The sequence below is a fragment of the Heliangelus exortis genome, chromosome 9, assembly GCF_036169615.1.
Source record: "Heliangelus exortis chromosome 9, bHelExo1.hap1, whole genome shotgun sequence".
NCBI classification, from domain to species: Eukaryota; Metazoa; Chordata; class Aves; order Apodiformes; family Trochilidae; genus Heliangelus; species Heliangelus exortis.
Window position 1 is genome coordinate 16,276,199 of NC_092430.1, and position 25,225 is coordinate 16,301,423.

A 25,225-nucleotide genomic window follows, 5' to 3' on the forward strand; every position below is an offset into this window, starting at 1 on the left:
TGGTTTGTGCCTGGCGCAAGGAGGGGAAATGACTCTACTGTGGCTTGGTGGGGAGTGTCCATGTTTTTACCTGTTTCCTCGAAAGGAGGGAGTCAGGCTCAAAACTTTAGTGATTAAAGTTCTCACTCCCGAACAGAGTCTGCATCTAAAGCTCCTCTTTTTTCTCTGGGACAAAATGCTGCACCCAGCAATTCCTCAGTTCTGCAGGAGGCTGCAGGCTCGGTCTTGATTTTAACCGGACTGTCACAACTCGAAAGTTTCTTGGAAACCAGATTCCCGTCCTAAACACTGCACGGCATGACTGGAGAAGCCGAAAGCAAATCTCCAGCACCGATCCCAGCTGCAGCACCACGACTAAAGCTGTTTATCCCCGCACAGGTTTTTTTTCACACGTTCTTGCCTTCTGTTTTTGCTGGAGCCTCCGACCCTATTGAGAGGCAAATTTTAGCCATCTGGCAAAGCGGGCTGTAAGGGAGGAGAAAAAAAAAAAAAAGAGAGAGAGAGAAAACACAATATGCATGGGATGCACACACAAAACTCTGGAGATTAGGGAAGACAAAAACTTCACTGAATGCCGCGGCTTTCGCTGGAGCGCACGGGCAGCCCCGCGGCGGGAGAGGCGGGAGCGGCGGGGAGGACGGGTCCGCTGCAGGCAGGTCTGCTCTGCTCTGCCTGCCCGCCTGCCTGTGGGGATGTGGGGAACGGTTGCAGGCAGGGGAAGGCGTGACCTGCATGGAAAATGCCAGACAACTCCAGACGCACACACACATAGGCGCGCACACGCTCACAAATCTCTGGCCGGAGATAAGGCGGACAGCGGAGCGGTTGGAAGGAGGCAAAGCCGTCCCCAGCAAACCAACCAGCAATCCTCCTCCCTAAACCCATCGGCAAACTCTGCCGGCAGCAAAATGAGGTGAGTACCTCCGCCACGGGCTGACCCCGGGGTCCCACAGCCTGGGAGGACAGACGGGCAGGGGGCCATCCCACCGAGGAAGGTTTTTCCCTCTGGTGACCCTGGCTTTGGTTTCCCCACCCGCGAGGGAACGAGGCGTTGCTCGTGGCTGGGCTTCGTGCTGCTGCTCGGCTTGCGTGCCGGCATCGCGGCAGAGCCCCGGGCAGCCTCGGGTGGTAGGCACGCTGGACCCACCATCCTCCGTGGGCCAAAGGTGCGAGCGAGGTTGGACGAGCAGCATGGGCTTCAGGCTTCTGTGCACGCCATGGTCGTTTATCACTTTTATGTGAGGTTAAGATTTTCCTGACATGGGAAAGAAGTTTGATGTTGTTTTGCCTCCTTTGATTAAAGGGAAAGCAGAGAGTTGCGCCGACAAACGGCCTGTTCAGGTCAAGGAGGTGATGCCCACTTACACCAGCTGGGCATCCAGCCCTATGCATGTACTCTGACCAGAGGAGAAACAGATTTTCCCTTCACACATTTTTGTGGTTTCCGAGAAGCTGTCAGAAAAAAGGCATGTTCAACCTCACTCTGCTTGAAAGAAAAATCAATCCAAATTTCTTAGCTCCCATTAACTTTGTTTTGTAATGAAGAGCTGGGAGAAGTGATGGCACTACACAAACGAAACCCAGAAATCCACTGCCCTGGTTTTGAAGGAACACAGACAGGTTAAAAATAATCCGCTTATATAGCTTCAATTTCCTTACTAGCATACCTAAGTCAAGCCCTGATTTTTAAACCGGGTGTACGTGTACATGTGAGTATTTCCAGCGCCTGTAATGCACACCTACAAGCCTTTGCCAGGCCTTAGTACCTATTTGAGAAAATGGAAATTTTCATCTCTAATGGCTCTAATTTCCTGCATGTTTCTTTTAATTTCTGTGCTCCGTTGGGTGTAGAGAGCCTGAGGTCTGCTTCTCCATCTGGGTCCCATGCCATGGGAGTCTTTGCACCTCCAGCACAGGCAGTGTTCTCTCCTTGCATGGAGGAAAACTTGGTTTATGCTCACTTTCATGCTCAAATGGAGCTTGAGGCTGGTGCAAGGTCAGCTGGGCTGACACTGATTTACCTGTCCTTTCTGCCCTCCCCTGGGATAAAGAAGTTGGTATGAAGTTGGGATGAACTAGTCAGGCTGAAGTTTCTTTTAAAAGCTGAGTGTGATGACAAAAGATCTTTAAGGATCTCAGCCTCTGTGTGCTTCTGCATCTGAGGTGAGTGGTACTCTAAGAATTTAAAAGACGAAAGAAAGAAAGAAAGAAAGAAAGAAAAGAAAAGAAAGAAAGAAAGAAAGAAAGAAAGAAAGAAAGAAAGAAAGAAAGAAAGAAAGAAAGAAAGAAAGAAAGAAAGAAAGAAAGAAAGAAAGAAAGAAAGAAAGAAAGAAAGAAAGAAAGAAAGAAAGAAAGAAAGAAAGAAAGAAAGAAAGAAAGAAAGAAAGAAAGAAAAGAAAGAAAAGAAAGAAGAGAGAAGAGAAGAAAGAAGAGAGAAGAGAAGAGAAGAGAAGAGAAGAGAAGAGAAGAGAAGAGAAGAGAAGAGAAGAGAAGAGAAGAGAAGAGAAGAGAAGAGAAGAGAAGAAGAGAAAAACAGAAAATAGTGGAGAGTAACATACTGGGTTACTCTGCTGGGGTGCTGGTCCATCCCTGCCCAGCTGCAAAGTACTGTTCATTGAGAGTCAACAATTCCAATTTAGGAGGATGAGACTAAGCAATAATAATAACAGTGGTACTTAGCAGTTATTGCCATGATGCTTTCATTAAACTGATTTAGAAAGCATCATTATTTTATTAAGCATCCTTATGTTTATTCTCTCATTAAATGAAGATTTGCCCATCAGAGTCCCATTAGTTAAAGGACATCTTGCCAGATGCTGCTGCTCCAAGAAGCATGAGAAACACTGAGCTGATGGCACCTGGATCTGGAAGGGAGACATGGAGGTGTCTTTGTATCACACGTGGCACCTGTGCCACACACCCGTCAAGGAGATTTCCCCTTCTGGGAGCCACAGGAAGCTCCCACCCTCATTTCAAATTCTCTGTGGCTTAGTGAGGGGGTTGCTTATAGTGAAAAGGAGCTGCATCTCCCCTCCCAGCCTTTTCAAGTGTGTGACATTGTGTGACCCACTTGGGAAAAGAGGCAGAGCTCTCAACAGGTTTGGGCATTTACAGAGTCTCATTTATTCTCCTCACATGTTTTCCAGGTACCCGCTGACCTGGTCCTTTTGTGCCTTGCTGCTTTGCATAGCAGATGCTATTGAGCTGACAGACATGTTTGGGGAAATCCAGTCTCCCAACTTCCCTGATTCCTATCCCAGTGACTCGGAAGTGACGTGGAATATCTCTGTGCCTGATGGATTTAAAATTAAGCTGTACTTCATGCATTTTGATTTGGAGTCATCCTACCTCTGTGAATATGACTATGTGAAGGTGAGCTGTGATATTACAGAGCACATGGTTTAGCCCCGGTTAGATGGGGCTTTGAGCAACCTGGGCTAGGGGAAGGTGTCCCTGCCCATGCAGGGGGGTTGGAACTAGATGATCTTTAGGGACCCTTCCAAGCCAAACCATTGTATGATTCTATGGTGGGGTAGACAGCAGGCCTGTTTGTCCAGATGAGAGAGGGAAGTGCTGGAAAATCTGGGAACAAACTGGTTTTCCCCATGTATTTGGCACACGAGTTGTCAGTCCAGTGGACAACAGGGAGAGTAGAGCATCCATTGGACTAACAGTGACTGGGACACTGCATTCAGAGCTTACCCACAGAGGGGCACCTTTCTGAAAGCATTTGGGCACCTAATTCTCATTGTGAATGAGATATACATTTCATGGGATTTACACACCTACAGGGTGATGAAACCCTAAACCCCCAGCCAGAGACACTCTGGTGCCAGGCACATGCAGGGAAGCCCCTTGAGTTGGGCACCTTCTGCCAGGCCATGTATTGGGGTGCAGCCTGGATCCCTGGCCATGGCTCACAGGCCCTGGGGGACAACATTTCCAGCCCCCAGTGAAGCAAAATGAAAAGGTTAGGCCTGAGCTTGAGTCTGCAAGTTTCAGTTTGCAAACAGAACTCTCCATAAGCTGCAGGCCACAGACCCAAATACTCCCTTGGGTTCAATACAAACCCATTTTACAGACAAGATACAAATTTGGGGGCAAATGCTAGCAAATCTGCTGGCAAATACCCACAGCTCAAACAAGATACAGAGGTTCCCATGGTCAAAACCACAAAGGATTTCAGTCTACTTCAATGCTGGGCAGTAACCATGGTGGGCCAAACTGCAGTGCCACAGATCATCCTTGCCTCTTGCACTACAGGTCTCTCCAGTCACTCTCCAGCCTCCTTCACATCCAGGACAAGCTGAGTTCTCATAACTTTGAATTTGGTCAGGTTTGTTGCTTTCTAGAAGAACAGCAGCAGCAAGCAGGTGTTTTCTAATTTTGCCTGGCTGAACATGCCTTATCCCATCACTCAGAATAAGCCTCACTCTACCCCTCCACACAGAGGCAGGTGGAGATTGCATCCAGGTCTGGAACCACAGACCTCAGCCTTTGTGCTAGTTGCCAGCTAATTGTAATTATTGTTTTATTCTTGCCCTAAGAAAACAGAGTAACATTTTTATGTTTTTTCCACTAGAATCTGTTATTCGCTTCTTTAATTTCCCCTTTGTGCTGGCATTCATTCTGCTACTAACATCTCTCACTAAGGTTTGCTTAGTTCTTTCTGCTTCTCCTGGATCTTCTCCAAGCACAAAGTCCAGGGACATATATAGAGATATATTGCTTTAAAAACCCAATAAGCTCAAGGAGCAGATTTCTTGGAAACTTTCCCCATTCCAAGCTTTACCCTTCCTCCCGCCATTCATGCCCTGCTCATTTTTCCTTTTTCATAAGGCTCCCTGATATTTGGCTATGGTGCCAACTTGGCACCATATCTCTCCTTGCCACTGTATTTCCATAAGAAGGAGGCATTTTTCACAGGGATTTAGATCTCAGCTGTATAAATTTGCTTGGGGCTGTAACTTGGCTCACAGAGCCTCCACCACAGAATTACAGTTGAAAAGTACTGAAAATGAATGGATTACAGATCCATAGGCAACTTTGCTGGGTAGGGGTACAATCTTGATGCTGGTAAAACACCAGCTTAGAAGATGTTGAGGAGAGCAGCAAATTATTCTGTGGATATTTTATTCCTTGGGTCTGTGTGTCCATTCTCTGTCTGCATCAGTACAAGATGTAAAAACAGCATCAGCATTCTCTTTGACAGAGACCAACAGTGCATGGCTTTACAGTGTAGTTATAGTCCCAACATATATAGGTTCCTCTCTGTAATACTCTGCCAGTCTCAGTGAAGATGCCCAGAAAGCCACAGGTGGAATACGTGTGTTTAATGGCACTCAATGGACTTCTCCTCCACAGATTTGTTCTGAGCCTGGTTTTGAGTGTGTGCTCCCTGTCAGGGTCTCCATCATCTTGACTGCCCTAAGAAGGAGATCAAACTGGGGGCTGAGCAGCCCTGATGCAAGGTGGGGACCCAGCTCAGGACAGGCAGAAAGCCACCATGCTCTGCCTTTGCTGTCCTTTCCTCCTTGGAAGGTCACCCTGAGTAGCAAGCCTTGGGCAAGCTGTAAACCCATTCAGATCTCTGCCTTCGGGGTGGTCTTCAGAAGGGAACAATTTCCAGAGCTCTGAAACAATGGCTAATTAAAACAATAGTTGTTTATTTATATATATGCACATATGTGTGTGCTTGTGTGTGTATATATAAAAAGAACACAGTGCCTAAGGAAATGCTGATGGTCCAGAAGGCTTGGTTGGTGATCGGGATGGCAGAGAGAAAGAGTGGTGCTTCAGTAAGGAGCCAGGAGGAATGAGGGGAACAGCCACCCCAAAAACACCTATGTTCAGGCAGGAAACATGAGCCACACTGCCTCGGGATGCTGAGCTCCAGGCTCTGGTGTGTTGGAGACAGCTTTTTCCCAGGTGAAAACCTGGGTGGTTGGGCTGTCAGCTCCTGCCCTCCTCTGTGCTCCTTGGCAGGCTCTGCCCAGTTCATTGCTGTCACCAGGGAGCTGATCTGGGGCTTTCTCATTTGTGGTGGGTCTCACTGTGATTTGCCCAGTTCCTTTCTGTGGTCACCCAGCACGTTTGCACAAAAGTCTCTAGCACTGGCCTGGGGGACCCTGAAAGCCACAACCATGTCTGGGACTTGTTAAGTGACTTGACTAGTGTCACTGAGGAGAGCTGCAGCAGAGGCAGGGAGATGGGACGTGAAAGTCCAGTGGAGGGCCAGTGATGAGAGGTGAAATCCTGACTTCTGAAGGGCTTTCCCAAATAAATTCCCAAGCTTCTCTAGGAGATCTGAGCCTGAGATTCTGTCAATGAGGTTTTGCGCATCCCTCGGTGAAGCCCTGGAATGAAATCATCCCCTGAGGACTTGGCAGCCAGCTTGGGACCAGCTTCTTGATTGAAATGAAGATGAGGCCTGTGGTGAGAGAGTTTCCCATCAGTCAGCCCATGGCAAGTCCTTGTTGGCTCATGGTCCTTGCGGGATTACATCTTTTCACCCCAATCCCTACTGTTGCTTCCTGACTCAGGATGGCACATGCTTGAGACTTGGAAGATTTTATCACACATCACAGGGATTTCCCTTCACTCCTTCAAGCCCAGGGCCCATCTGTGATGGTTTTCTCCAGCTATGCATAGAGGCAGGAGAACTCTCTTTGCACCCTAAGTGGCCCCAGGGAACAGACCTGGCCCAGAAATAGAGCATGTGGGCACAGAAAGCCACAAAAGGGAATGGTCTCAAGATGCCAAGCTAAGTCCACAGTGGGTGAAAACAGCCATCCTCCCCTTTCCATCACAGCAAGGCTACGATGTATGTTCCTGTGGAAATTCAGGTGCACATTTGCATGCAAAAAGACCCTTAATGTACATCATAAATGTACATCATAAACTGGAGAGAGACACATACATGCTGGGGAGAGGTTCTCCAGGATCCTAAATGGAGGGTCCTGCTGGGGCTGTCCCATTCCTGCCTAACTTCCAGCAGGCAGCATCAGCATCAGTCATTTTACCAAAAAAAAAAAAAAAAAAAAGTTCATCTGGGTGGTGCCTCCCTGCATGCCCTTAAACTGCAAGGCAGCTCGGCAGGGGCTGTCCCATGCCCTTCCCTGCCTCTGAGCATCTCCTCCCCATGTCATGTTCCCAGTGTCTTCAGCCCAGTGCTGTGATTTCTCTGCCTAATGAACCATTTATATATATTACAAGTGGTATGTTTGGCCTTCATCAGTCCAATTAGTGCATTCCTGGAGGGCTGGAGGGGGGGTTGGCGGCTGCGTTTCCGTATTGCTGGCTGCCTGCTCCTCTGTAGCAGCAGACACTGAACCTTGGGCTGAATTCCCCTTGGTCTTGATGGCATTTTGTTAACCCACCCACTGCAGGAGCCATCTCCAGAGCATCCCCAGCAACTGATGCCCTGGGGCAGCATCTCTTTGATGCCAAACTGGGGCACCCCAGCTCTTGCCTCCTGTCCCAAAGGGGGTAATCAATATGGGGCAAAGCAGGGAGCCACATGGCTTGGGTCACCAACTTCTCTTAGCCACAGCCCAAGCCAAAATGCACCGGGACAGAACCAGAGACAGGGAGGAATCTCCATCTGCCTCTAACAGAGAGGCAGAAAGTTGAACAAGGAGGCAAACAGAACCAGGAATACAGCAGGAGGCAGTGGCAAGGGTAAATTTAAGGCACGAGAGTGTCACTATATTTTATTTTTCAAAGGAGGATTCTTTCAGCGTATTTTTATAGGGAATTTCTCTGCGGCAATTGATATTTCCCTCAGGGACACATCTTCTCTAGTGAAAACGTCGACATCGTGACCCGAGAGGGAGAAACTCCAAACAAACAACCAGGATTTAATTACCAGCCTGCTCGCTGGATGTAAATGATCTATGAAAAAGTATACAGTCCTCAGCAGAAGCAGCAAATATTAACCAGGGATGATGACCTCTCTGTTTAGTTTACTGCTGGAGGGCTGTCTCTGCTCCCTGCGGCTTGGGGCATGGGACCCATCACAGATAAGAGGCCATGGATACCTTCAGTGAGGAGAGCACAGCTCTCCCGGGCCTCATCCTGCTTCTCTGGGGCTGTATCCAGGGATACTGAGAGTAGTCCTTGGGCTGGCCCCATGGTGGGAGCATCCTTGGGCCATCAAGGGCCCAAGACATGGGGCATCGAGGAGCTTTTCCCGCACTTTGGGGATGCTGTGTTGCGGGTCCCATGCTGGCTGGGGCTGGATGAGAGGGATGGGAGCTCACACAGTGGCTTGGATGTCCCTGCAGAGGTGATGGTCACCAGTCCAACAGAGAGGAGCTAGCTGGAAATTGCCCCTTCCCACAGGTTTCCTTAAGAATCAGCAGTTTCTGCAGAACAGGCCGCATGCCACGTGCTTGCACAGCCCGGGCTGTGCATTGCTGTTTGCCTTCACTTTTAGTGATGGTGCTCCCCTTTTTCAGTCTGAAGCAGTGTTTCGTTTCAAAACAATCTTCCTTGCAGATTTAAAAGAGATTCTAGAGCTCCACAGTGTATTTCAAAGGGATTGGATTGAAACCAGATGGGTCCCGAATTATTTGTTTTCTTTTTTTTTTTTTTTTTTTTTTCAGAATGCTGTTTCACCAAAAAAAAAAAAAAAAATCAATTGGGTTTTTGTCCCAGTGCGCGTGTTTTTCTCCAAATTCTCAAAATTTATCATCGGAAAGTCTCTCTCTTTTCTGGCCAGCTCCAGCTTGTATGAGAGGATGGAAAATATCTGGAGGCAATGTCAAGGCATGCTGAGTTGCCATTTCCACGTTGGCTTTCCCTGGTGTGAGCGAGTTTCCGCTTGCTTGTTCAGCCCTGGGAAATTTCCCTTTAAGCCCCAGACCCTCCCTGGCCAGCACATCCCAAGGGTCTCCAGGAGGCAGGGATGCAGCCAGAGGAGGGTCTTGCTTTGGTGAGGCCATGGAAGCTGGGGGTGGTATTGCAACACTTCTGGGACCATGTGGGTCCCTTAGCAGGCATCTGTTTTCCCTGGGCATGGGCTGGGGGGCTGCACGCTTCATCATGGCCTCAATAGCTTGGCTTGGCATGAGCTCACTACTGGCATTCATCAAATTCCTCAGCAGAGGGGTTATTCATATTCAAATCTCCTGGGGGAAAGCAGGCAGGGTGCTGGGAATGAGCTTGTAAAGGTTGTTATCAAAAGCAAGGCTGGGAGTGGGATTTGTAGAAGGAGATGGGGTCAAAACTGATATAGTCCTGAGGAAAACGTCAAGAAAAAAGGGAGGAGGGGGGCGTGTTTCAGGAAAAAACAGTTTTTTCCACATGTATTATATTGCTTGAAGGCAGGGCATGGCTGCGCTGTAAAGGGATGCATGATGAAATGACAATGTGTGCCCACTGGTCCCCTCCTTGTAGCCCTCTGGGTCCAAGTCCAGATGGTGCCTGGTACTGCACTCACCCCATCTTTCTGCTAACAGATCGAAGCTGAGGACCAGGAGCTGGCAACCTTCTGTGGCAGGGAGACAACAGACACGGAGCAGGCTCCTGGCCAGCAAGTGATCCTTTCTCCAGGGCCCTACATGGGGCTCACCTTCAGGTCTGACTTCTCCAATGAGGAACGCTTCACTGGCTTCGATGCCCATTACACAGCTGTGGGTAAGCAGTGGTTAAGCCTGTGGGGCCTTCTTGCTAGGACAGCATAACAAATTTGCTATCCTACATCCCAGGCCAGCCTTGGGAACCCTAGCAAGAGAAGTTCTTTTGTGCAGCCCTCGGGCCATATGGGACTCACCGGGCACTCATGTGAGCCACCATGTGGGACAACTAATTTTTCCACGCTGTGGCAAAACTCCCCACATGAAGTGATGTTGGGGGGGGGTGAAGGGTGACCTCCCTTCCTTGTTATCTAGATGTGGATGAGTGCCTGGAGAAAAGTGATGAGGAGCTGGCTTGTGACCACTACTGCCACAACTACATTGGCGGGTACTACTGCTCCTGCAGGTTCGGCTACATCCTCCACTCCGACAACAGGACCTGCAAAGGTACTGCCCAGACACACCTTGGATGTGGGGATGGTCACACAGAGGGGTCCCTCAGCAGGCAATATGCCTACCAAACACAGACAAAACAATCCTTCTTGCTGCCAGCAGGGGTGAGGTGCCTACAAACCAGTAGCCTGAGACTGGAAAATGCACAAGGCTCATAGTCCTCTTGTGTGGGAAGATGTGGTTTCTCCCATGTGTTATGCTCAAATAAGCTATAGACCTCAAATCAAAGAAATGAAAATGCTTAACCTCTGATCTGGATTTGCATCATATAGATCAGCTGGGACTAGCACTCAGCCCTTGCTATGCCACAGGCACATTTGGAGGTTGGCTATGTGAGGTTTTCCTTGCATAGACCTATATTCAGGGTCTATGGACCACCCAGTGGACCCCACTCCAGTTGGAGGGCTCCTGAGTGTGGTCAGGGCTGAGATGTGGCTGTCAGGGCCCTGAGGGAGCTATGGCTGTGTTTCAGTGGAGTGCAGTGACAACCTCTACACCCAGAGGAGTGGGGTGGTCACCAGCGCTGACTTCCCCAGCCCCTACCCCAAGAGCTCAGACTGTCTGTACCGCATCGAGCTGGAGGAGGGCTTCTTCATCACCCTGAGCTTCGAGGACAGCTTTGATGTGGAAGACCACCCTGAGGTGACCTGTCCATATGACTACATCAAGGTGAGCTGGGCTCTGCACACTCCTCTCCTGCTCTTCTGGTGCCCTGTTGATGGGACCAAAGTTGTCGCTGTCTGAATGGGGGTGGATGAAGCCAGCAGGAGCCCCCTGGTCAATTGACCCTGTGTCTCTTATCACATCTGATTTTGACCTTCTCAGCCAACAGTGACCTTTTTGCAGTTCACATCCCCCCAACACATGATGCTTAAGCTGACCCCACTACAGCCTCAGGGTGAAGTGATCCTCAGAGATCAAAAGACCCCCACTCAAGCTACACATTCTTCTTTCCCTTGACAGATCAAAGCTGGCCATAGGGAGTTTGGCCCTTTCTGTGGAGAGAAGTCCCCAGGACGCATTGAAACCCAAACCAACAGTGTGCAGATCCTCTTCCACAGTGACAACTCGGGAGATAACAGGGGCTGGAAGCTGTCATACACAGCAATTGGTAAGTCCTGCTGCTTTCTTCCATTTGCTGGGCTTGGGCAATAGGAAGGGCTTCATAAACCCTGCATGTGGAGATCCTGAGTTTTGTGGTCCATGTCTCCAGAAAGTGTCTGTCCCAGAATTCACAGGAGAGGAATAAAATAATATGAACCCCTTCCATCAAAGGGCTCTTTTTTTTTTTCTTATGCGAGATGGTCCTTTAAAAAAGACCCCATTGCAAAGCAGTGCAGTTTGGTGCAGGATAATTTCAAAAGCTACTGTTATTGGCTCCCAGCCTCATAATGCCCAAAGCAAGAAGTGGCCCAGGACTGGGGGAAACACCTGGATCCCCCTTCCTTCTAGAAGAGCCTGGCTGAGCCATATTAGTGTAGGTTAATAGCAAGAGCAGGGCAGGGATGCTTGGACCCTGCTACAGGGACTGAGTGGAAGAGCCGGGACTGTCCATTTCCTCCACAGATTCATCTGAGTTTTGTTTTCCTTTATTTGCTCTTTATCCAAAGGGAATACATGCCCACTGGTGCAGCCACCAATCAATGGGAAAATCGAGCCTTCCCAAGCCAAGTACACCTTCAAAGACCAGGTTGTCATCAGCTGCAACACTGGATACAAAGTACTGAAGGTAAGGGGTGATGGTGTGGAGCTGGGCACCAGGGCAAGAAAGAGGGGGATCCTTACTCCCAGTGCCATTGCACCTCGGAGAGAGTGAACACAATCCACACACCATCCCCACCCCCTTCCCAAGGGCAAGGGCAAACCCTTGTATGAGATCTACCAACATTCCTTCCCAAAGATGCATAGCAAGAGAAGAGATGGTACTTTCCTGAGTCAGCCTCTCTCTCATCATCCCTCTGCAGCCAGCCAGCTCACAGGACACCAAATATGGCACCTCTGGCAGAGAAGAAGTCAGCAAAAGCCTCAGGGAATCTGCCAGGGCTCTGCCTGCTCCCCATCTCAGCAGGCGCTGGCTCAGCTTCCTGGGCAGCCCTGCATAAATCAGCCTCCACAGTCCAGGTGATCTTCCAGGACTTTGGGATGGCTTCAGCAAGTCCAGAGGGCTGGTATTTTGGCAGCTCTCTCCAGCAAACAGCTGAGAACCACAGGGACTCACGGGGTAGCTTAGCTGTCTTTCCTCCAAACCAGTAGCTTGCTTTGACTTCCAACATGGAGCTGGGTATTTCTCTGATCTCCTCCCAGACTAATCCTTCATGCAGAGCAGCCTCTCCCTACCCAACCCAGAACCTAGTGCAGCAATAAATGTCTCCAGTTCTTCTGCACTCATCATGTCACCAAGCTGCTGCCAAGAAGAAAACTCTTCAAGTTTTTCATTATGATTATATTGCAATTTTTATCTAGAATAAAGTCCTATTCCAGGGAGGTCTGGCTATCTCTTGCCTAAACCATCAATAAATTGGTGTTTTATAGAGAGACGAATTTGCTTGCTTTGTACATTGATGCTTTTTTGCTGGCATCTTCTGCACAGGATGACCTGGAAAGTGACTCCTTCCAGATCGAGTGTCTAAAGGACGGAACCTGGAGTAACAAGATCCCTATCTGCAAAAGTAAGGACATCCTTTCCCACCCTGCCAGTGTCCTTTTCTCACTTAAATAATTTTGTGCTAAAAGTAGCTGCCCTGCCAGAGAGGAGTTCCTTACTCAGAGACACAAACCCAGCCAGAGAGGCTATGTAACTCTGCAAAGCTCTTGGCTCATTCTTGGATAACATAACGGGTCTCAGTCCAAATGCCACAGCAGGAGGTTGGTGTTTTTATTTAGATTACTTGTAGAACTTGATTTGTGAGCTGCTTTGCTGTCACCCCATGAAAGAAAGAGCAACTCTGGCTCTTGAGATCTGGCTCACTTGGATAAATCTGGGAGAATTTGGGACAATCAGGTTCCTGGTCCAAATTTCCTTCCTGATGGGAAGGCTGCTAAGATCCAGGGCATAAGCAAGGTCCCATGTGCTAGCCTGAACTGGGCACCACTCAGATAAATGAAATGGGAGAGGAAAGTTGCCTGGATATTTACAAACCTCAAAACAGGAGAAAAGGAAGGAGATGTCATTTGAAAAGATGTCTGACAATTCGCATCATCTCTTCTTTCAGCCAGCTCCTCTCTCAGCTAAAGCTTGGGAATTGCAACTGATAGCACCTTTTCTCTTTCCCCCAAACACTCAGCCCTCAAGGAGGCTCTCACTGCTGCTCAGTCTGCTGTGAGGCTGGTCCAGGGAAGAGAAAAGCAGCAAACATGCTCAGAGAAGGTCCCTAGACCTTCCAGGAGAGACAGAAGATGTTCTCAAGTGATGTTCAGGTCTAGGCTCTCCTCATCTGAGCAGATCCTTTCTCTATTAATGATATTATGGATCTTTCCTTAGGAAAGTATTTCTAGAGTTTCAATTCATGTTTTCTCACTCAGTGTGGAAAACAAGATACTTTCAGACCTGCTAGACAGATTCATATCTGAAAGGGCTCCTTAGGAAGTGTGGGGTTAGCAGTGCCTCTGCCCTGACAAGGGACTCCTCACTCCTACTACTTTCACTGCCACAGTCTCCTATTGATTTCATCCAGCTTGAGCAGAGATCAGATAAAAATTGGAATTGCCTAATTAAAAAAAAATAAAGACCCTCCACCTAAATATTTTTAACCAAAAAAGAATTATTTTTTTGAGAAAATTGAAATTATTACCTGCATTATTCCAGCCAGGATAGAACTGGTCCCTTCTTGTGTAATTTGACTCACTACATTACATTTCTAAGACTTTTCTTTGGAAAGCCAAGAAACCTCTAAATGGCCAATTCCGGCCTGCAGGCTGCAATGCTCCCCGGCTCCCTGGCACGCCGGGCAGAGGCAGGACACGAGCAGAAACACTTTTAGAAAGCAATGCAGAAAATAGAAAACTTCTCAGCCAAGGTGGATAAAATCCAGCTCCGTGGCCTGGCGAGGCTGAACACAACCCCGTGACAGCTTCTCGCAGCCGCTGTCCCCAGGTTGCCCCGGCCGAGCACAGCGAGAGGGTCCCCGGCACGGCCCTGTGTCCGCCGGCATCCTCGGCACTCGCGCACGGCCGACCGGGCGCTCATTAACGATTTCTGATATTTTGGGGGGCTGGGTTTCCTGCATGCTTCTCTCTGCTCATCTACTAATTGCGCTTTCTTTCTCTGCTCTCCTCCTTCCCCTCCGCTTTCGGTGCAGCTGCGGATAGAGCCGACAACCAGACAGAGGGAAGAGCCGGCTCGGAGCAAGTGGCTGCGTGAGGCCGGCGCTGGCCGTGCCGCCCCGGCGGGCAGCCTGAGTCTCCATGTCCCGCTCTGATCCGGCCGGTACCCGGGGCAGGTCCCCTTTGCCCCTAGCCCGGCTGCCAAATCCATCTCCGTGGCTTGTCTAACCGGCATGACACTCTTAACCTCTCGGCGCCTGGTGCTTTCTTAACTCCGTCTCCACAAGCGGGAACGAAATTTGGAACCGAGTCGCCCTTTCCCGCTGCCGTCCCGCCCCCCTCTCCCTCTCTCCAGGAGGGGTGCCCGCCCGGCGCTGGGACCGCGGGCTACTGCCAGCTCCCGGCACATCCTCCGCATCCCCCCCCCTCCACTCGGATGCCTCAACCCAGCTCGGCTCCCCCTCCAAGGCGTCGGTTGCGCAAGGAACGAGGCATGGCTGCCTGATTGTTTGTTTGTTTGCTTGTTTGTTTGGATTCAACCTCCCTCTGCCCTTCCTCCCTGACCCAGAGTCACAAATAAGAAACACTCCTTCCTCTCCTCTCTCTCCGAGAATCCTGGATCCTTCCAGACCCTCCGGGTAAGGAGGCCTGGAGGATAGGTTGGCAACACCAGCACTTCCCTGCAGGCACCAAGCCCTGGCACTGGTGCAGGGGGGTAGATGCTCCTCTTCCCTCTTGCTCCCCACTGCTTGCCCAGCAGAGATGAAGACAGGCTGCTCTCAGGCCACTTGCAGCTGGAGGAAGAGGTCAGACCTCCAGTATCTGGACCCATTCTTGTTCCCAAGAGCCCCAGGCATACACCCCAGGGCTTCCTGAGGCATTGGGGACTTCACTACGAGGGTGCTGAGATGTGGATCTGAGGCTGGGAGAGGAGGAGGAGGTATGTATTGAGGAGTTCAGTCTAGCTCTGGTCCTGCAAAGATGGAAGTGCTACCTGGCCCCTTCCCCAAGGGGAAGGTCTGGAAAGGTCCATGGCACAAACTCCCTCCCCTCACCCTTTCAGCAGGACTCAGGACAGTGGGTGGGGCAACACATCTGTGCAAGAGCCCGTTCTCCAGACATCAGGCCTGGGGGGCACACAGAGAGGGCAGCAGGAGATGCTCTGCAGCCATTAACAACGCAGAGCAGCTGTGCAAGCCAGGCTGGTCCCCCAACATCCATTCCCTCCTTCCTGCAAGCCTCAGTGTCCCCCAGCACCTTATAAAGGTCCCACAGCTGCTGGCATCACAGCACAGGAGCACTGTGTGCCCAGGCACCATGGAAAGAGCAGGAAAGCTCAGGCCAGCCAGGCACCCTGGGGCCAGTGACAGGGATCTGTGTCCCCCTCCAACGCACAGGTACGCAGTTTCCACCCAACCTGCCTGCACCCACACACCTGTCCCATCACTTGCTGTCCCTGCATAGAGGGCATGCCAGTGAATGGTGAGCTGCTGTGTTGTGCCATAAATAAGTCTTTTGTCATCCAAGAAGTCAGGCAACCCTGAGCATCAGTGCATGTTCCTGATGCTAGCTTCTGCTGCTGGGGCTTCATCTCTGTTAGCCTGGACCAATGTATGAGGAGTTAGGGCTCCTGTGCTCACCCCCTTCCCATCCTGGAGCACATGGAGACTCACAGAGTTCACATCATGCCTGATCCACAGGACCTGCTTTCTGCAAAGTCACCCATCCCCTACTCAACCCCCTATCTTAAATGTGATAGAACGCAGCCCCACAACACTCCATGTCCTGGTTTCTCAGACCCTTCCTGCCCTCCTCTGGGGAAGGTCCCCTGGGATGGGCCAGTGACAGGCTCCACAGCATCACCCAAGTGTGCTGAGAGCTGTCCATGGAGCAGGGAGCCACAGCTCCCACAGGATGACTCCTGGCTTTGGTGGATGAACAACGTTGCAGTCTGGAATCCTTTGTGGGGTGGGTGGCACAAACCCAATCCAGGGGATAAACTGTGAGGAGAGGCTTGGCAGGCCACTGTGAGAGATGCTGGTGAGAAAGGGGACCATGAACAGGCCATGAGCAAGAGCAGTGGCACCCTGAAAATCCTTCTCCCTCCATCACACTCTGAGCCTACACCAGGGATGGGTGAAGAGTGAAGGAGAGCTGAACCTGCCCATGTCCTGGGGAATGGAGGAGGTATAACCTCACCACACATCTGCTGGACTCCACCCTGCCTGCACACCAGAGAGCTGTGCTTTCAGTGTCCTTCATCTCCTGCTGTCACAAGACAAACAGGACCTAGACTTGCTTAGCCTGAGCTGCAAGTGCTAACCAGCACTGTTTGGTGAGCAAGACCCAGAGGAGGATGGATTAGGCCATGCCTTGTGCATAGAGGAGCTCCTTGGATGCATTGTGTAGATCAGTCAATCACTCCCTGCTTTTCTCTGCCCACCCCTAAGGATTGAAGACATGTTCCAGAAGCATCTCCCAATGACTTTCACCTGCCAGTGCAGGTTTCTTCCCCCCTCAAAGGTACAGCAGAAAGATCTTGCATTTATGAAGTGCTCAGAAGGGACTCCTAGCATTGGGATCTCCACCAGCATGAGTGGTGTTGGTCATACAGCCTGTTGAGCTGTGCCAGACACATGCCCTGTCTTCCAGAGTGGCCATGGTGGTGTTTCACAGTGCCAGGCTGCAGTGCCCTAGAGAAAGGGAATACAGGACTACACTTGCTCTGTCCCATAAGACCATCACCACACACCAAAGCCCATGTTACCTGCCTGCTGGATGGGTGAGTGGAAACCCCACAAAACAGACCTCAACCCCCACTTCTGTGTTGGCTTTCAGTTGCTGACTGCAAAGAGCCGCCGGAGCTGGAGCACGGATTTGTCACCTTCTCCTCCAGGAACAACCTCACCACATATGGAGCAGCCATCCAGTACCACTGCCAGCACCCCTACTACCACATGGCCCCCAACAGCAGCGGTGAGCGTGGGGCCCTGGCCTTGTCCCCATGTCACAGTGTGGGTGGGTGCGTGGCCATCCGGGCGAGTGTTTGCAAGAGGGGGGAGCTTGGGATGGCAGCTTGGGCATCTTCCACAAGCAGCAGGTTCTGGAGGTAGCCTACACACATCGTACCCTGCATCTGCACCTCAGCAGATTGTCAGATGGGCCGCATCCTGCTCCACAATGAGGTAGGATGGGTTTAGGACTGCCTGGTGCTTTTTCCATGTATTTCACAGCCTCAACAGAGCAGTGTGGCTGCTCTCCTGAGCTCAGCCTTCTCACCCTGACACCTGCTCCCCACAGCAGATGAAATTTTCTGTGTCTCTGGAGAGAGTAGCAGGTCCAGCAGTCCCAGCAAGGGCTCCACAAGGCTCATGGGACCATGGCAGACTCAGTTTAGGCCTTATTTTCCTGTCCACAACCACAGAGACACCACAAGATGCTTTGCCAAGCAACACAGGTCTCTGCACCCTTCAGACCCAGCTTTGGGCAGCAGAAGGGGTGTGCACACACACCCCAGCCCTCCTTCCTCCTCCTCCCTCAGCAAGCAAAGCCAAAGGACTTCCTCACACTCTTGCCTACCTGCTCACATCCCCCTGGACACCCACTTGCCCCACACATCTGGTCCCAGCACCTGGTGTGTGTTAGGGGAACAGGCACTGCCAGCATTAACAGAGCAGCAGCTCCCAGCCAAGACAACTCACGGCAACAAAACCAAGGATGGTGGCATGAATCCTGCATGGGGACAGGGTTACCAGGGCCTCTCAGGGAATGGAGCGCAGAAAGTGTAAAAGGGAGGTCATGTCCTGCTCTGGAAAAGGGTACAGAAGTGTCCTGATGGCTGGGCAACATCTGCAAAAGACACCCCATGCTATCAGCCAGGGCTCATGCTTTCCTCTCTTACAGCCACCTACACGTGTGATGCATCTGGGGTATGGAGGAGTGAAGAGCTGGGGACCAAGCTGCCATCCTGCCGACCAGGTACTGCTTCTGGGGTGAGGGGTGCAGAGCAGGGACATGGTGGGAGGGGGATGCCTCTGTGCACTATCTGAGCTGCTGCTTCCCTAATCTGTCCCCTCCTGGTGACAGCACCACCGGCTCCTGCAATACGTGGCTGGCAGGGTGGTGGGGACAGAGGCCTCCTGCTGACCCAGATGGTCAGGGTGCAGTGGTGGCACTGGGCAGCAGGCATGTCTCCCTGGAATTAGAAGGCAGCAGTGGGGTCACAGTCATCCCGGCTGTTAGGGCTCCTCGAGCTCCAGAAGACAAGGACACCAGCATCCCCAGGGCAGATCTCCCACATTCAACCCCCAGCATCACTCGAGATGGCTCCAGCCAAGGGCAGGGCATTACCAGCCCAGCACTGCTGGCTGTCAGATTCCATTCACAGTGTGTCCCCCAGGAGCAATTAGCACCTTTCCAAGCCTTGCAGAAAAACCCATCTGTTTCACAGGGAAGGAAAAATCCTCGATGAGCATCTATGAAAAAACTTCTGAGCAGTGGCAGAAATGTCTGCAGCCAGCAAGTTTCCAGGCCAGGTGCCCATTCAGGATTAAACAAAAATCCCTGGGGCCCTGGCTGGCCACAGTGGGGACAGGTCTGGCTGCCAGGTTGGGGGCTGGAGGCAGCTCTGGGTGTGGGTTGTGGTGGGATGTGCAGGAACCATTCTCTGCAGAAGTGAAGTGATTCAGCTGCCATGCAGCAACTGCAGCTGCAGCCACCCCAAGGTTCAGGAGTGGATCTGCCCCATGAAATGTATCTGCTCTTCAGCCACACTGAGAGCCTGCAGGGACAGAAGAGAGACACTCTGAAATTTTCAGCATTCCATGGAGCTCCAAGGCCAGGGCTGCGGCAGTTCTTGCAGTGACTGCTCCCTGCATCTCTCCTTGATGTTTCAGCCTGAACTAATTTGAGCTGGGAGCATATGGGGACATCTTTTGAGGCCATAGCTGCTTCCAGGGGCCACTTCCAGGCCTTCTGATTAGTGACAGAAGTCAGAGAGACTTCAGGAAAATGAAAAATCCCAGAGAGAGGGTGATGTTCTCTCGAGATCAGGATCTGCAGGCAGCAGCTGGCCAGCTGCTCGTCAGATCTTCCCCCATGTCTCACGCCACCTTCCCATCAATAGAAACTTCTCTTCCAGGCCACTCCACTTCTGCCTCTGTCATTAGTGGGAAAATTTGGAGCCTGGTCAGCATTTTTGATATATAATTTAATAGAATAAATATTTGGCTGGATGCTCTTCCTCTAAAACCATCTCACTGCAACAGCCATCAACTTTAGTGCAGCTGGGCTGAAACACAGGAATTATTTGCCTGAGCACATTTTCAGCTCCTCGCAGCTCTGGGAAAGGCAGGGAAGTGGAGCAGACTCAGAGACATTCTCCCTCCCTGCTGGAGGCAGTTTTCCTAGCAGCAGACCCCAGCTGCAACAAATCCACTTTAGCAGCTCCTCATGATCCTGCCCTGGCTGCCAGGATGACTCTCAGCCCCGATCCCATCACCCTGAAGAGTGTCAGACCCTCTTTCCCAGCACACAGGCATCAGGGCAGAGTCCTGGCATTTTCCATGGAGGATGTGGGCTTCCCTTGCAGACTCGGAGGGATGAGACCAGCACCTATCTGCTGGGATTTCACACTCTTCTAACTGAAAGGACAAAGCCCAAATCAGCTCCCAGTGACATTGGCACTCCCAAGCATTGATCACCCTGGGACTCCCACTCCACAGTGCAGCCACAGGCATGAACCAGACCCACAGGCATGAACCAGACCCACCAGCACTGCCCTTGTTTCAAGGCTTGATTCCCCCAGGGACAGACTGGTCCCTGTCCATCCCTCTCAGAGTCACCGTCAGCATGCTGGGTCCTTTCTCATCCTCACACTGGGTCACTGCACCTAGGCTTCAGCTTGGCCTCTTTGTCTGTGACCAGATACACAAGGGCTGAACAAGGTCACCCCACCATCCTCATGGAATTGCAATAAACCGCCCCTTTTCCAAGAGGGGAAACGGCTGCCACAAGAAATGGTTCCACCAGGCAAGGAAGACACAAAGGGATCTGGGGCTGCCTTTAGGAAGCAAAGCCCTTCACAAGGGCAGATATGTTCCTTTCCCAAACATACCCCCAAAGACCTGTTAGCATAGGGGATGGGCTGTAATGCCCAGCCTGCTCCAAGCTCTGAAGCACACTCTGCCAGGACAAGGTAAAGATGGCAGGGAGGATGGGCTTTGTCCACTAAGAAAAGGAAAAGAGTTTCCATCTACAAAAAAAAAAAGACACGAGTGAGTATTTGGTTTGAAGATAACCATCCGTGTGGCATAACAGGTCTCTTTTCATTTGTTTGTAGGTAAGTGCTGGGTCTAACTGTCCTGTCCTTTTTGTCCCCAGTGTGTGGCCGGCCGGCTCGTTCTCTGCCTGGCATCATCAAGCGCATCATTGGCGGGCGGAACGCGGAGCCTGGCTTCTTCCCCTGGCAGGCCCTGATTGTGGTGGAGGACATGTCCCGGGTGCCCAATGACAAATGGTTTGGCAGCGGGGCCCTGCTCTCAGACTCCTGGGTGCTGACAGCTGCCCATGTGCTCCGCTCCCAGCGGCGAGACAAGACTGTTATCCCTGTCTCCAAGGAGCACGTCACAGTCTACCTGGCCCTTCATGATGTGAGGAACAAGATGGAGGCCATCAACCGAACAGTGGAGAGGATCATCCTCCACGAGGACTTTGACATCCAAAACTACAACCACGACATCGCTCTGGTCAAGCTGAAGGAGAAGGTGACCATGGGGAACTACGTCATGCCTGTCTGCCTGCCCCAGTTTGAGCATGAGCTGGAGGGGCCTCACCCCAACACGCTGGGGTTGGTGGCTGGCTGGGGTATCTCCAACCCCAACATCACGGTGGATGAGATCATCAGCTCAGGGATGAGGACACTGTCTGACATCCTGCAGTATGTCAAGCTGCCAGTGGTGCTGCATGCCGAGTGCAAGACCAGCTACGAGTCGCGGTCGGGGAACTACAGCGTGACTGAGAACATGTTCTGTGCTGGGTACTATGAAGGTGGGAAGGACACTTGCTTGGGAGACAGTGGAGGAGCCTTTGTCATCCAAGACCCAGGAACTCGGAGGTGGGTGGCCCAAGGGCTGGTCTCATGGGGCGGCCCTGAGGAGTGTGGCAGCAAGCAAGTGTATGGCGTGTACACCAAAGTCTCTAACTATGTGGACTGGGTGGAGAAGAAAACAGGCTCCTCGGAGAGGTGGACATTTCTGGACCCAGAGCTGGAGAGATGAGTGACTGAACAGCCTGCTACTACAGCTCTTCTTCTTGTTGTTCTTGTTTAATGTGCTCCAGACTCCGGTCTTTCGCAAGCAGTAGCCACGATGCTCAGCACATGCCAGGCCTTTGCCAGCCCTCCACACCCTTTGTTTCGCTTGGTCCAGCATCCTTTCTCTCGTGCTCTTAGGAAATACTTGCTAGGGAGCTGGGGAAAGGCAGCAAAGGGCAAGATCCCAGCTGGTGTCCTCAGCTTGTGCTGTTCAGCTCCAAACCTCACCCACACTCCCAGGGAGCCTCCCTCTAAGACATGACAAAGGCACAGTGATGGAGACAGGATTTCCCTGCCACCAAAGCTTTGGGCCATGCACAAGGAATTGCTCCCAGACCCAGGGTCCTCCAGCCAGATCTTCCCATCAGACAACACAACTGCAGGAGCTAGAGAGGCTACAGACAGCACAGGAAAACTATGTGGGCAGGCCTGGACCTCACAGGTCCCCCACAAATGTAAGGTAGAAAATCTTTTCTGTACAAGGAGTGGTGAGAGAGCCCTTGGATTTTGCTATTATTTTTATTTGCAAATAAAATTCCCTTCCTGATGGCAACACAGGTGATGTCCACATTGTCCAGGGGATGTGAAGATGCATCCACATTTTCACTAAACTTCAGCCATGGCTGGAAAGCTAATTGCTGCCAAGTCAGCACCAACCAAAATGGGCTACCCTTACCCCACTATGCAGGATGGCTGTCCCACAGAGGAGACAGAGAGTGGGGTTTAGACTCAATGTCACCCTCACCTCCAGCCACCAAAACATCTCCAGTCCTCTTATTACTTCAAGCTCTCTCCACTACTACTCCCAGACTAGCTCTTGGAATAGTTTTCAGCCTCAACAGACCTCCCAAGGAAAGTTTTCCAACACATGCGACAGCATCATATCTGCTGCACCTAAGCAATGCTTATTTTCAGCAAAATAACTCCAGATAAAATGTCCTTCCTTGGGATTTCACCTCTTCTTTAGGGGCCTGGGTAATCCTGCAGGGCACTGGATTCATCCTTGCAAGAACCTAGTCCCTTTTAACTTTTTTTAAGACCATTGATTTGGCTGATTTACAGGTTACTGATGCTGTTCAGTGTATGTTCATGGTTTTTGTGGCCTATTGTATTTGTCCAAGTCATTCTAGTTGGGGCCCAACTCACCTAACACACCAGGAATATTCTTATCTCCTCAGCTTCCCCTAATGGCCCAAGCAAACAAGTAAGCCCCACCAAGGACCAAGGTCAGGTGAGCTTTCCTTCCTCTAGCAGGGACATCAGCTCCTTCACTTGCCAGCAAAGCCCTCCTATAGCTGTAAGCAACATGCCAAGATTGCCCCCCTGTCCTCACTGTGTGCCTCCAGCCTTCTTTGGGATTCTCCTCCTCCTTTGGTTTTGCCATGCAAGGAAGAAGTCAACAATGTATGAGACACTGCCATTTTGCCATCATACAAAAAGCCATTTCTAGAGCCTAGAGGAGAAGAAGGTCTAATGAAGGTCAAATTTGCAGACACGCTAAGAACTGTACTCTTTGGCTCTGTCATGTAACTGCAAGGTATTTTATATATATATATATATATTTCCTTTTTGATACTACATTCTGTAAAATATCCCACGTCATGTAAGGATGGTTTTGTGTAATCTTCCTCCTGAGAACAAAATAAAACTTTGATATGTACTGACTTTGTGCCCTGAGGCTTTTATTCAAGAGGAAAATGGCCAGTGCTGGTTGCTGGTTTCTCCCAGGGGGATTCTCACACTGACCCTGCTCAGCCATGGCTCATGCGGCTTTGTGGGCTGAGGCAGATCCCCCTCCAGTCATGAACACACTTTGCAAAAAAGTGGCAACAGATGACATCCTGCCCTTAATTTATTTATAGCCTTAGCACATTGCTGAAGACGGGGCAGTGGCAGGAGCAGAGTGCAGCAATATTTATGCTGAGAAGAACAATTAAATCTGGGCTCAGCTGACGTGGAAAAAATAACAGATATGTGAAATTTGCTCTAAAAGAGGTGAAAAATCAACTCATCCCCACTAGCTGTTGGACTGAGAGAGTGTCTTCACAGCAGAGGCTCTGCAACAAGCACAGGTGGGAGCCTTGGCAGGGACACAGCACTGCCGGGCATCTCCTCTCTGCACCATGAGCTGTGAAAATCCAGCCTATGGAGAGAGCTTACAACCATGGCAACTGTTCCCTGCCATGTGCCTGGACCCAGGGCTGAGAGATGGGTTATTGATCCCTATTTTTCTACAGCACAGAACTGAAATTATTATTTCAGTATATAACAGAGCCAGGTGGCTCTGAGCTGACAGCGGTGAAGAGTGCAGCTCGTCTGGCTGGATGGCTCACAGGTTAGACACATCAGAGGGGTGAAGAGGTAGAGAGAGAAAAAATAAAATCAAGGCACAGTCCCCTGAGCATTAAGCCACCAGCTGTAGGATCTGAGCCTAGACAGAGTGGGGACAAGTTAAAAAATATTGCTGCCCTGTAATAGATGAGTCATAAATACACTCTCGTCTGTCTCCCATCGATAGCTCTGCTGGGAAACCCCAACACAGCCCATCCCTCAGCCCTGCTTGCCAAGTGCCCAGTGCCAACTCCTCATGTCCCACAGCAGCTGTGGCTTGCTGCAGGGAGGGCTGGGAATGAGCAGCAGAGGAGAAGAGCAACATCCTGCATTCTGCACTTGTGCATTTTCTGGTACCTCACAACCTGCTGGAGCTCCTCTCCAGGGAGACTGGCATGGAGGCAGCAGTTTGTCAATTTGGTTGTTGTAAAAGGCCAGCAAAATGTCTCTGGGTAAGGTCTGCTCATCACTGTCTGTATTCAAGTGCCAGCCATGAGCTGAGAGTCAGCTGTGGCAGAGGCCAGCCCCAAATGGACCAGGAGGCACAGCTGAGACTTGCCTGGGACCCATGTGGAGTGAGAGCATCCTTCATCTCTCAGCCACTGTCCTCATGCCAGCTGGATAGCTGACCACTGCTCACTGTCCCTGGGGCCTGAGCTGAGTTCAGGGCTCCAAAATTACCAAAATCCATTAAAATCAGCACTCTGAGGGCAGTTTTCTAAGAAACAAGCAGGGGATGGGCATAAATGCACATTGGAGAGAGGTATCTCTCCAATTTCTCCAATATCACTTTTGGGAAGGAGCCCAGAAATGAGATGGGGGCTAAGGAAACAATGTGTGCACAGAGTACCTCTGAATAATGAGGATGAATGGCCTGCATGATGTAGGAGGCAGAGGACCCCCAGACATGCACACACAGTGTGATAAGACAGGCAGGCAAGCAGGCAGCACCGGGGAGGGGCACCAGAGAGAAAGCACATATGCAGGCAAAGCTGGGGGGGTGTTGGGGGTGAATGGGGTGTGCGCTGGGGGCATTGCAGGGGAGCAAGGGATGGCTCTGCTTTTGTAAAAGAGCAGAGAGACACAAGCAAGAAAATAAGGACCCCCCCAGAAATGTAGTTTCCACCACAGTTGGCTTCCAAGCAGAGAGAAGGGAGTTCCCCCTCAGCAGCTGGCTGCCTGGGGAGGCTACAGACACAGACACGATGACTGGAGCTGTGAAAACCTCAGCACAGAAAGAAGAGGGCTGCGGGCAGCAAGAAACTTGGCCGTGTGTCTACTTCATGAC

At 50.9% G+C, this 25,225-nt stretch overlaps 1 protein-coding gene across 3 annotated transcripts; it reads left to right on the forward strand.

Annotated features, from left to right (window-relative positions):
• The first annotated feature begins 503 nt into the window (after window positions 1–503).
• Window positions 504–23,266, forward strand: MASP1 (MBL associated serine protease 1). Of its 3 annotated transcripts, none has more exons than XM_071752343.1 (11): window positions 504–913; window positions 3,147–3,372; window positions 9,462–9,639; window positions 9,894–10,025; window positions 10,504–10,700; window positions 10,995–11,142; window positions 11,642–11,760; window positions 12,622–12,700; window positions 17,133–17,270; window positions 18,198–18,272; window positions 20,676–23,266. In XM_071752343.1, exons 1-11 carry the CDS (start codon window positions 519–521, stop codon window positions 21,569–21,571), a joined length of 2,583 nt encoding a protein of 860 aa, XP_071608444.1. In that variant the 5' UTR covers window positions 504–518; the 3' UTR covers window positions 21,572–23,266. The 3 variants fall into 3 exon arrangements, with proteins under 3 accessions (XP_071608444.1, XP_071608446.1, XP_071608445.1); XM_071752344.1 differs by lacking the exon at window positions 504–913 and adding an exon at window positions 2,073–2,163; XM_071752345.1 differs by lacking the exons at window positions 17,133–17,270; window positions 18,198–18,272; window positions 20,676–23,266 and adding an exon at window positions 14,330–14,540 and having other exon boundaries at window positions 524–913.
• Window positions 23,267–25,225: the final 1,959 nt, after the last annotated feature.

Excerpts from the sequence above, each read along its gene's own strand:
- MASP1 (XM_071752343.1), top strand. The coding sequence starts at position 519 with ATGGGATGCACACACAAAACTCTGGAGATTAGGGAAGACAAAAACTTC. Across the intron at positions 914-3,146 it reads TCTGCCGGCAGCAAAATGAG|GTACCCGCTGACCTGGTCCT; the intron begins GTGAGTACCTCC and ends CATGTTTTCCAG. Across the intron at positions 11,761-12,621 it reads CTGGATACAAAGTACTGAAG|GATGACCTGGAAAGTGACTC; the intron begins GTAAGGGGTGAT and ends TCTTCTGCACAG.